Source organism: Xenopus laevis, chromosome 8L, assembly GCF_017654675.1.
Source record: "Xenopus laevis strain J_2021 chromosome 8L, Xenopus_laevis_v10.1, whole genome shotgun sequence".
In the NCBI taxonomy this organism is placed as follows: Eukaryota; Metazoa; Chordata; class Amphibia; order Anura; family Pipidae; genus Xenopus; species Xenopus laevis.
Window position 1 is genome coordinate 65374690 of NC_054385.1, and position 11689 is coordinate 65386378.

The following is an 11689-nucleotide window of genomic DNA, read 5'->3' on the forward strand; positions in this document are numbered from 1 at the left end:
ATGTCACATCACGACTCATGAGCGTCAGGGAGGTGGGCAGAGACATCGCCCTCTTCCGCCCACACCTAGTCACATGGGCGTGACATCACGGCAAGCTAGTGAAACCACTACATAACAAGGGAGTGGCACTTGCAGTATTGGAGGTGCTTTGTATCGGACGGTGAGAAGTGAGCAACGGCAGCAGGTGACATAGGCGGGAGACTGAAGCAAGAAGATGGTCTGACTGATCATTCATGGTAAAATTCTTACGTTTTTAAATAGGGGGCTAATTTTTGGTTTATGGTTTTATGTGTTTTTTTCTACATTACATCTGAGCTCCCCAATAGATTATTGGATTATTGAATAAGAAGGTTTGCTTTGTATGCTGTATATATCTATATATAAAGTTCTGTATATATAAAGTTCTTTGGAAGGAGCAGAGAAGCTGCCCTAGGGAAACCTGAGGCATTAGTTGTGGGTCAATGAGGGATCTGTATGTGTAAAGGTCAATTTGCATACACTCTGTTGGGCTTTCTTTGTATAGCCATGACATAGATGTGAGTCCTCCATTGTGAGACTGAATACTTGTGTAATTATGCAACACAGAAAAGCCATTTCCTGAGCAATTCAATTGCACAGGTATTCTGTGTCACTGATATAAATTATATTACTCTGAACTCCATTGCTTTTTCTCTAAAAAATTTGACAACGTTTGGAGGGATAATTACATGAACAAAATTCCATTAAAATGACTTGAGCTGTAATGGGTGCCATTTTGTTCTTGCCCACTGAGCTACAACATACAGGAGACAATGAACACCCTAAATTGTCCCATGTGACATCATCCCAACATTCAATGATACTTATTGATTAAACAGTGAGCAGGCAATTTATCAGGAAATTATTTAAGTGAGCACACCACAGCTATGATCACCTGACGTGTATATGAGCACGGCTATGATCATGTGTATAAGACTCTGAGGTTCTGTTTTGGTTAATTCTATTGTAAATAATCTGTTTACAAATTGGTTTTCAATGTTTTTCATTTAGAGGATAGTAAATGATTGATGTTCCTAAGATTGATATTAAAATGAATTACTTCTCCTAACATGGCTGGTTTGTTCAGCTCTATATGGATTTTTAACACTGGATATTTTTGTCATCCACCTCCCCACTCTCTAGCGTGCCGCTATGTGGCCAAGAAGATAACTTCCTCTATGAGGGGAGAGGAAGAGGAGAAGGGAGCAGAGAGTAGTCCTGTGAAGTCTTCATGTGTTCTGCGATCAGGTACCTATAAATTGGAGGCATTTTTTTTTTCACGCTTTATGATCCGATTTCATTTCTCAAATAAATGTCTAAAAAGGATTGCAATCTCGGGACCTAACTTCAGAAGAAACATTAAAAGACCCTGAATTAGGTTTGTACATCATGAGGGTTATAAGGTAAACCAATATGAAACATAATAGTGGTCATGCTTGGCTGCTTCTCAGCCTTCGTATAAATGCATGTCAAGAAACCGCAGAACCGCTTCAGCCCACTCCAGTGTCTGCACTAATGGGCGCTGCGTTGGAATCAGTGCAACAATTCTTCTAACCCTTTTCAACATTGGTTGAATAAATGGGGCTTGTTCTGAGCATAATATTCCTGTATTGTTTTAATTAGGAAAGTACTCGGAGTTTCTCATCATGAAGCCAAATTGTCGCAAGCAAAATAATTTACTTGCAACGTTAGTGATCAGCAAGGCATATTTGGGAAGATATGTGGTCAATAGTAGCACATTTTTAATGTGGGTGACAGATCTCCCTGTGTCATTGCCCTTGGGGTTGGGGCACACACGAGTGATTGTGAATATTCACTTTGAGGTCATAGTTGCATGAGTTCTTTAGCCACGGTGTTTCTTTTGTGTTTGATTTTTGTTAGCCATGATTCTGAGGCCAGTGCTTGGAAAACAAGTTCTGCCTAGGGCAAAGTGAGATGTTTTCTAATTTCAGAACAAAGGACAAACACACAGAAATAGTTTTCATTCCTTGTCAAACACAAGTTTTGTTTAAATGGGAAACATGCCTCTGAGTGGTACTTTTTAATCACTATTTTCTTGAAATATGCAGTAAGATTTGATGATATAGCTCAGCATGTTGATTTATTCATGGAAATTGGGCTAATGCTGCATCCCTCATCCTATTTTATAATATACACATATTTAATGCTCATGAACTTGTGTTGCATTTTTGCATAGTATGGTGTAGGATTGTGCAGAACTACAACCCACTATTGCCTATATTATTTGATCTGTTGAGGAGTGGTAATCCTGCAGAAGAATATTCTAGAAGATTATCTGAATCTTGGAATACACATAACCTCGCTATCTGAATTTTGGAATACACATAACCTCGCTATCTGAATCTTGGAATACACATAACCTCGTTATCTGAATCTTGGAATACACATAACCTCGCCAAACAAGCAGATATTTGAAACCCATTTGGCTACCCATGTGCTGATACAAATTGCTGATGTATAATGCATAAGACACTTCAAAATAGGCAATATTAATAAACATACTAAAGTACTGTAATTCCTCAGTAACCCGGATTCTTGCTCTGAGACGCATTAAAGAACTTCAGCTATAAAGGTGTATTGTGGGTGATTTCTAGTGTAAGCATAAGTTATTTATGCAGCAAAAGCAAAGATGACAATTGCTCCCCCATCCCAAACATACTTGCCTGACCTGTTTCATGTGACTGACAGGCATTTGTGTGTGTGTTTTTCCCACCCATGTTTGTGTACTCAAATCAACTCTGCGCGCGTATGAGTACACCTAAATGCATCATATGATCGATGCCATTGTATTCTGCCTGTTTTCTTTCAGCTGCATTTTTTTTTCCCGAATAGTGGGCTGTGAAAGGAATGCCCAAATGCCCAAAACACAGTTGCATGTAAAAAAAAAAAAAAAAACAGAAATGTAATATATGCACTTTGTGTCACTTAAAAAGATACAGAAACTCCTGCATGTAAAAACCCTTTGAATGTTGTGTCACTGTACTGTAACTCAGACTTGTCATAAAACCATCCCCATTGTTATGATTGTTATGAAATGCATATGTACTCTAGAGTTTTCCTGTCCTTTTTCCTGAAACACCTGTCCTGATTCTTCAGTAACTCAATTTGATATATGGTAAGAACCAACCATGTAGATGCTGCAGCTCTAACTATTTCATTTTCTCTTTTGCCAATAGGACGCAAGAAAGATGGCGCAGCTCTGGCTCCTCCCCCTTCTCTCTCTGCCCCCCTGACTTCTAACCCAGATGAGAGTTCCCCTTCCAGTTCAGCCATCCAGACACGTGATTCTGTTCCTTACTAACACCCGAAAGGGATTTATTTTACAAGATGGTTTGTCAGGAGAAGGGGCAACACAGCAGAAGGATGATCCACCTCTCAGAAGCCCCTAACTTCAGAGGTTGAGAGGAGGGGAAGAATATATCTGGTGTGTTGTAAATAAAAAAAGATATCTGAAACCTACAAATTGTGTTTTATTTGCTTATATCCTAGATCGTTAAGTAGTTCTAGACATGTACTGTTTACTTTGTTTACATCATGCCTAGACAAATATGGAAATGTAGGGCCCAGACTAATGCAAATCTGTGACTCTTTTCATATTTTCCTTGTGAAAGGATACTGCCTATTGAAAACAAAATGTAAAACAAAACAAAAGATGAATAGAAAGCAAATTTAAAAAGAACCTATTGCCCCAAAGTATAAATGGTCAAGTGCAAAAGTTACTTGGCATATAAAAAGACATACTATTTTACACATGGGAGTTTTTAACCTACATTCCCATGCAATGGGATTTTTGTGCTTTCTGTTGCTTAGGATTTAGCGCCTCAGTCTTTACATGAATTGTAGCAACAACAAAAAAAGCAGGTACAAAGCACTGCCCTCCTTTAATGGGTAACCACTTTTATTTTGTGAACACATAAGATATTGAAGATCCACCTTCCTTTATCACAAATAAATACATATAGCATATAGATTTGATATGTTTTAATGGATCATGGGAATTTCTTTATTATTATGAGAGAAGGAAATCCCATAGGAATGAATAGAAAGTGGGAATAGTGAGAATGTCCCTAAGGCTCTGATTGAACCCACACACAGCTATCTACCATTCACAGATTAATAGTTTAGTAAAGGTTCACAATTGGACAAAACCACACTGGATGATTCCCAAGAACCCCTATATCAGCTATTTTCTTAAAGGGGAACTCCACAAAAACATAACTTAAGCTTTTTGAAAAGTAAACATATAAAAACATATGCAGACTTTTCATGATTTTTAATGGTTTCTGACCATTCCCTAAGCCTAACCCCCTGCTGATCTCTCGGACTACTTTGCTGAGCTGGCTGACTACTGTTACTTTGTATCAGTAAATAAAGTTCTGTCTTGCACAAAAAAGGGCATTAACTCAAGGGATGAAACATAATTATGCCTCTTTATAGGTCCCTGGTAAGGCCTTTTGTGGAGTATGCAGTGCAGTTTTGGACTCCAGTCCTCAAGAGGGATGCGCTGGAGAGAGTGTAGAGACGTGCAACTGGTTAGAAGGATGGAAGACTTAAATTATGAGGGTAGATTGTCGAGGTTGGGGTTGTTTTCTCCGGAAAAAAGGTTCTTGCGAGGGGACATGATTACACTTTACAAGTACATTAGAGAATATTATAGACAAATAGCAGGGGACCTTTTTACCCATAAAGAGGATCACTGTACCAGAGGCCACCCCTTCAGACTAGAAGAAAAGAACTTTCAATTGAAGCAACGTAGGGGGTTTTTCACAGTGAGGTTGTTGAATGCCCTGCTCAGTGATGTTGTGATGGCTGATTCTGTGTCTTTAATGGACAAGGAAAATTAATCTAAAGAAGTAAGCTAGAAATGTTATACGTTATGTTTTGGGCTTCAGTACCACCCCCATGCAACCATAGTCCTTTAGCAGTAAATATCTGTGTCTCCAAAGATGCCCCAGTAGCTCCCCATCTTCCTTTCTACTGATTCACTGCACATGCTCTGTGCTAATGTCAGTTACTGAGCTTAGGGACCGACTCAAAATATACAGTACACATTAGGGATGCACGGAATCCACTATTTTGGATTCGGGCAAACCCCCGAATCCTTCTTTAAAGGTTTGTCCGAATACCGAACCGAATCCTAATTTGCATATGCAAATTAGGGGTGGAAATGGGAAAACATTTTTAACTTTCTTGTTTTGTGACAAAAAGTCACACAATTTCCCTCCCTGCCTATAATTTACATATGCAAATAAGAATTTGGATTCGGTTCGGCCTGGCAGAAGGATTCGGCCGAATCAGAATCCTGCTTAAAAAGGCCGAATCCTGGATTCGGTGCATCCCTAGTACACATAGAATATAAATTTCACAGTATAAGGCTGATTAGTAATTAATATGGATAATTGCTACATGCCATCTCAGAAACCAGTGCAACTAGCATCAGAATTTGATAAACAACCCTGTAGCACAGCTTGTACAACAGGCCAACCTCATGTACTGCTGGATGATTTGTGATGACCCCTAAGCTTAGCTTCTCAACAGCTGCTCAAAGCCCACTGAGCATGTGAGAGTCACAGACACTTTCCAAGATTGTGACCCCATGACAAGTTTGAGGTCCTGGTTTATTGCTGCTATTGACAAGCTAAAACTTTAGGCTGGTGCAATAAGTTCGGTATATAAAACATGACATTTTTAGTCCTATTCATTTTTAGGGTTTCCTTCTCCTTTAAGAGTGGCTTGGATGATTTTTTGGACAGACATAATATCAAATACTATTGTGATATTAAACTCTATAGTTAGTATAGGTATGGGTATATATAATTTAATTGAAAGTATGGAGGGGTGTGTGTATAGATGCTGGGTTTTCATTTGGAGGGGTTGAACTTGATGGACTTTTTTCAACTTGATTTAACTATGTAACAGCCATCTGTCCTCAGCCTGCCTCCTCCAAACCCCACAATTCCCTGCACACGTAATTTCAATAAAGAACAGAAAATCACAGTGCAATGCATTGTGGGTTATGTAGTTCCTGCATGTTGTCTGTAAGCTGTGGAGAAGTTGTTACAATTTGTTTTAGTCCCTCCTTCCCTGCCAGGATTTCAAATGATGCAGAAAGAGAAGAACTGTTAAACAGCTGGATTTCGGCATAGAAAATGGCATTTTTGAAGAAACAGGTAACTGTGATGATATATTAGGGGTTCTGTGTTATGTGGGCCTCTTTATCAAATTTTTGTTTGGAAGCCAGAGTTCCCCTTTAAATATACTAACGTTTGCTTTGTAGACCAGATCATGAAGTAAACTACTCCATAAATTCTCCCAACAAGTAACTACATTTGACAAGGTAGATTTTCAGAAATGCATCTTGCGGCTTTTTCTTCAGTTATGATACATAAACAGGTCCCTTGGGGAGGTTAGTGCTGGTTACCTGTGCACATAATGCTCCACTATACATCACAGGGCTCTGATCAACTGAATATCCATTCTTAAAGCTGTGTAAATTAGTTACCATGTGGCATAGTAATATGTAAACCTCCTCATGCTGTTATATGCAAACACAAGTCGACAAACTGATTAAATATAATTCTTTTATTTTAGATAATGCATCTAAATTATCATTCCAAACGAATAAATACCCACAATGCACCCTTCCAACCAATAAATAGTGGTTAATAAGGAGACTATTAGTTATAACAATAAATAGTTGTTTGTCACAGAAATAAGGACCACCTCTTTGTTTCTAAACACCATGTTTCACAATAGCAGCGCTTTGTCTCAAAGTAAGTCTTAAAGGGGAAGTTCACTTTGTAATTAACTTTTAGTATGATAGAGACAGCAGTCTTCTAAGACAGTTTGCAATTCTTTGTCATTTCAATTATTTGTTTTTTAAATATTTAATTTCAACTGCTATCTGATTGCTCTAGCAACCAAGCGGCAGTTTTGAAGTCAGGAGGGAAGATGAATAGGAGAGGGTCTGAAATGAAAGATAAGCTAAAAAATAGAAAGAACATTAAAATGGAACCCTCATAATCAATCCATTTTTTGTTTTTTTTGGATGACTCCCAACAAGATTTTCAGTTGCAATTTAGAAAAATGCAGGGAAGGTGGATGTTTAGAAGAGGCCCATCTGTTACATGCTAAAAGTTAACATAAAGGCAAACTTCACCTTTAATAGCTCCACTGTCCAAGCTTCTTTTCATTCCAAGGTTCTCTCAGCTTGTCAGTTCTGTTACGCACACACACACACACACACTCTGTTTATGCACACACACTGTCTTCTCCATAGGGTCTCTTTTTCTCAAAAAAGTACCTAGTACTTTTGTCTTATCTCACATTGTCCCAATGTGCCTGACCTACTAGCCCAGGGATCCCCAACCTTTAGAATCAGTGGGCAACATTCAGAAGTAAAAGGAGGTGGGGAGCAACACAAGCATGAAAAGTTTTCCTGTTGACCCAAATAAGGGCTGTGATTGGCCATTTAGTAGCCCCTATGTGGATTGTCAACCTATAATGAGGCTCTGTTTGGCAGTGCATCTGGTTTTTATGCAATTAAAAGTTGCCTCCAAGCCTGGAATTCAAAAATAGGCTCCTACTTTAAAGCCATTGGGAGCAACATCCAAGGGGTTGAAGAGCAACATGTTGCTCACGAGCTACTGGTTGGGGATCACTGTAACTAGCCCATGCCTCCAAATCTTCTGGCCTCAGAGAATCAGCTCCTTGTACTCTCTTGCTTACAGCGGCCCATCATCACACTCTCTCATTCAATTTGTCTGTCTCCCTGAATTATGCCCTCAGCCCACAATCCTTTGCAAGCTTTGTGGAGCTGAGACAGTTTCCCCCAAATACTATTACAACCCCATACATATTACCCCCATTTGGCACCTGTATTATTTATAACAATTAGAAGATAATCAGATAGTGATGTAGAGGAAAGAATGAAAGAGAATATCTAAATGAGAATCAGTAGTAGGAATAAGAGAAATGGCACAGTGGAAATTAATAAAATAAAGAGATGGTTGAACTAAGGAACAATAACAGGAAGACTAAAGCTAAGGGAGGATGGGTAATGAAAGTAAGCCTTAAACTAAAATGTATAGAGAGTAGAAATATGTAGGAGGCAAAGGGAGGTGTCTTCCTTTTGGCCCCTGGGGACTCAGTTATGGCCCCCAATCATTGTCATGGTGCTGAGCTGCAATAATAATAACCACTGTTAGGATGGTGCACAGGACCATTGCAGCAATGCCCACAGCCAGGCTGATGAATGAGAAGTTCCTTGCCTCTCGGGAAGCTATCTCTGCAGACATCAGGTCCCCACGAGCCAAGGCTGTTCTGACCTGCAGGGTGACACAGAGAGAAGGATCTATGAGTCTGTCCCTTCCTATGCAGGGCTACACAGAAATACGCTGATAAGTTTACACCCCCCAAAGAAAAACAGATAAAGATTAGAGAGTAGGATGGTGCACTGACATAGACATGAGAAGCCATGGCACTATGATGCTGACTAGAAGAATTGTACCATGCCATACGCAGGCCGTTAAAAGGCTGCCAAGTCCACATGTTTATTTGCACGTGGTTGGTTTCTTCTTCACAGCCTGTCTTATTGAAATTTGGCTAAAAAAATACAAGATGTCTATAGGACAGGTTTAATAATCCAGTTGGTGGGGAATCTCAGGATGCATTGATTATTGTTCTCCAGAACAATCTCCACAGGAAACCCTGATCATTGGCCCAAGGTCCAAACTGGGCCCCACCACATACTGTAGGTGGCTAACTGCACCAACCGGGCAAATCTATTTGTGTGGAGCCCACTTTTGTCCCATTATGGGCTGGTACTCAAAATATACTGAAACAGAGGAGCTGGTGTACGGTTCTTTTCCATGTTAGTCATGTATACTGGAAAAGTTATACGTCAGTACAACCCCCTGCAGAATGATAATATGACGCTTAGGAGCCAGGTGTCAGACTCAGTCCACAGGGCTAAAAATCAGTTCATCCCCTTGCAGTGTATTAGAGAGACAGATAGAAAGAGCAAAGGGACTAACTGGAGTGCCATGGGTCGGTTCTATCCCCATGCAGATAGACACAGACTAGAGTCTTATTTCCATGGGTCAGCACCCCCTTGCAAGTTAAAACAGTAAAAAAAAAAATTTCCTACAGTTTGAATAAAGGCCTAGAAACATACAGACATACTAACTTACCTGCACAGCCTTTATTATGGCAATAACTCCAGTTGGCCAGAAACAGCAGATAGTGGTGAGGACAGCAATGGGCAGGTAGTCATGAGGTGGATGCCGTGGCTCTAGTAATGCCAATCCAGGTGGGATCTGAGGTGGTGGCATTCCAGGCTGGGGTGGAATTGCTCCTGCTTGATATTGCTGAGGGAGACAGAAATGGGGCAGAAACTGTCAGTTAAAAAAACAGTTAAAGTATAATTTTTCACTTCCAGTTTGCAGTTTTAATTTTAAAATCAGAATTATACCCACATAATTCACAAATTTTTCATGCAATGTCTATCATTTCCTCCCACTTTATTTATCTTTCTGATCAGTTAACTGCAGTTTCCCCATTGTCCATTTATCTCTTATACTTACCGTCCCCACGGGGTATACAGGTACATAAGCAGTGCAGGGCTGCAGGTGCATGGGATATCCTGCACTCTGTGGTACATATCCCCCGGATGGTATGGTGCCTCCGGGAGGGTGAGTCTGTACCACATACCCTTGGGGGGCTGGTGGGGGGGCAGTGAATTGCGTCTCCTGAAGGTATCCTTGAGGGTCCTGTCGAGGAAGGGTTGCAGTGGCTGGCTGAGGAGGGGGGTCATTATATCCAGGGATGACTCCATTACATGGGCCTTCCCCAGCGGGCTGGTTGTAAGGAGGAGGAGAACTGTGTGGTCCAGAGTCTGGAGGGCCTGAAAAAAGTATCAAAGTGTTCTTAAAAAAACAAGAGGGGGGATACTGCCAAGCAGATGCAAACAGAAACCCCTGCAGTATAAACAAAAACTAGCCCTTTAGATGACAACTGTATTGTAATTCCCAGCACCCCTCTGACAGTCACTGGAATTCTGGCAGACGATGTAATTAACATGTCTCAGATTGCACATTGCTGCAGGAAATTACATATAAGCACATACCCACATAGCATATAGAACTGCACAATTAGCGGCATTCTTGCCCTTTTTTCAACCTATTAATAACATTGGCATCAAGCATTGTTTACCAGCCAGGTGATTACCCTTATAGCAACATTCCTTTAGAAGTAGCCTGAATTGCGCAGGGCAACGCATTGCACATTTCATGCATCTCTCTCTTTAAAGGGCAATGTTGGAAAGTATAACATGCATTTATTTTACACTTACACACTACATGTATTTATTATAAACCATGCACACATACATACACTAAAATAGCTGTAAACAATACAGAAAATTGAGTAATTTATTATATCATATTCCATTCCAAATACTCGTAATAGAGTTGTTAGTATCAAACAAACATACATTCAACAATTCAGTTCCACAACTTGGTATGTAAAGATGTTAAATATCCCAATTACATCAAAGGTACCCATCACTGTTAGTATATATATATTTATACACACATTCTGCAAATAGAATACATATCATTGATACCAAGAATTGGCAATCATGTATATATAACGACATTTGAGAATTCATGCCACACACATGATCAGTGCATAGTATCAATGGTTTGTGATAGATGAAGTATGAGTCCTCCATGTTTAGTTCTCTCTACTAAATTTCCCCTTGGTAACCCCCTTCCCTCTAGCCTCAGCCTTTCGCTCCCATCTACTCCATAACTCCCCTCCCCCAAATGTCCCTTTCTATTGTCTCTCCATTTTGCGGTGTCCTTCCCATGTCCATCTAGGCTTTGGGAAATGCCAGGTTCTCAGAGATGCTTCCAGACACACACATAGGGATCCCTGCTGAGACAGGACAGGGAAGTGCAGTGACAGACAAGTAGATGGTAGAGGGACACAGAGCAATAAATCCTTCATTGCAGGACATATCTCCACATTAGCAAAGATGTAAAACATATATTTTTAAGTTTTCCAAAATTGTCTGCCCTCCTCCATCATCTTATAATTTTTTCCACCATTAATTCTATCAGCCATCTATTTCCCTCCCCCCTCTCACCTGTTTTCTCGCTGGACATATCTAAAGGGGGAGGGAGCTTCGTTGACTTGTGGGGGGGGTCCTCAGATGGATATGGCAGGATGGGGGTCTCTCCTCGCCCCCTCTGTCTGTCTCCCCCCCTCACAGTTTCTCCTCTGATCCTGCACCAATTCTTTCTGCTGCAGCTTCTCTTTCACTCCCTCCTCTCAGATATTCTCCCCCTCCCTTCTCTCCTCCTCCTATGATTTTCACCCCCTCTTTTCTCCTCCTGTGATTTCCCTCCTCTTCCCTCAGAATCTCTTTCTGTTCTCCCCTACTGTTTCTTTCTCCTTATAATAATCACTTAACTTCAATTTCACTCACCCATACCTCAAACCTTTCTCCTCTCTTATTCTTCCACTCTGTTCTTTCTGATTCCCGCCTGCTGTTATGCACCTTCCCATTTCCTCTCCTTATTGTCATACCTATTCTTTCCCAGCCCTTTTATATCTTGCAACACCCCCAATTCAATTCTAAGCATGT

At 40.4% G+C, this 11689-nt stretch overlaps 1 protein-coding gene and 1 long non-coding RNA gene across 2 annotated transcripts; one reads left to right on the forward strand and one right to left on the reverse strand.

Moving 5' to 3' along the window:
- The first annotated feature begins 86 nt into the window (after positions 1–86).
- Positions 87–3498, forward strand: LOC108698556. Its single transcript, XR_001932668.2, has 3 exons — positions 87–236; positions 1162–1266; positions 3216–3498. It is a non-coding gene; the product is annotated as an uncharacterized LOC108698556 (long non-coding RNA).
- Positions 3499–6606: 3108 nt separating this feature from the next.
- Positions 6607–11380, reverse strand: prrt1.L (proline rich transmembrane protein 1 L homeolog). The gene is made up of 4 exons (XM_018230142.2): positions 11189–11380; positions 9624–9943; positions 9231–9407; positions 6607–8366 (listed from the first exon to the last, which is right to left on the reverse strand). The coding sequence occupies exons 1-4, from the start codon at positions 11205–11207 to the stop codon at positions 8190–8192; spliced, it is 693 nt and encodes a 230-aa protein (XP_018085631.1). The 5' UTR covers positions 11208–11380; the 3' UTR covers positions 6607–8189.
- Between the last annotated feature and the right edge of the window lie 309 nt (positions 11381–11689).

Coding starts and splice junctions, on each gene's coding strand:
- prrt1.L (XM_018230142.2), bottom strand. Junction 9,408..9,623: donor CTGTATACCCCGTGGGGACG/GTAAGTATAAGA, acceptor TGTCTCCCTCAG/CAATATCAAGCAGGAGCAAT. Junction 8,367..9,230: donor CCATAATAAAGGCTGTGCAG/GTAAGTTAGTAT, acceptor GTCACCCTGCAG/GTCAGAACAGCCTTGGCTCG.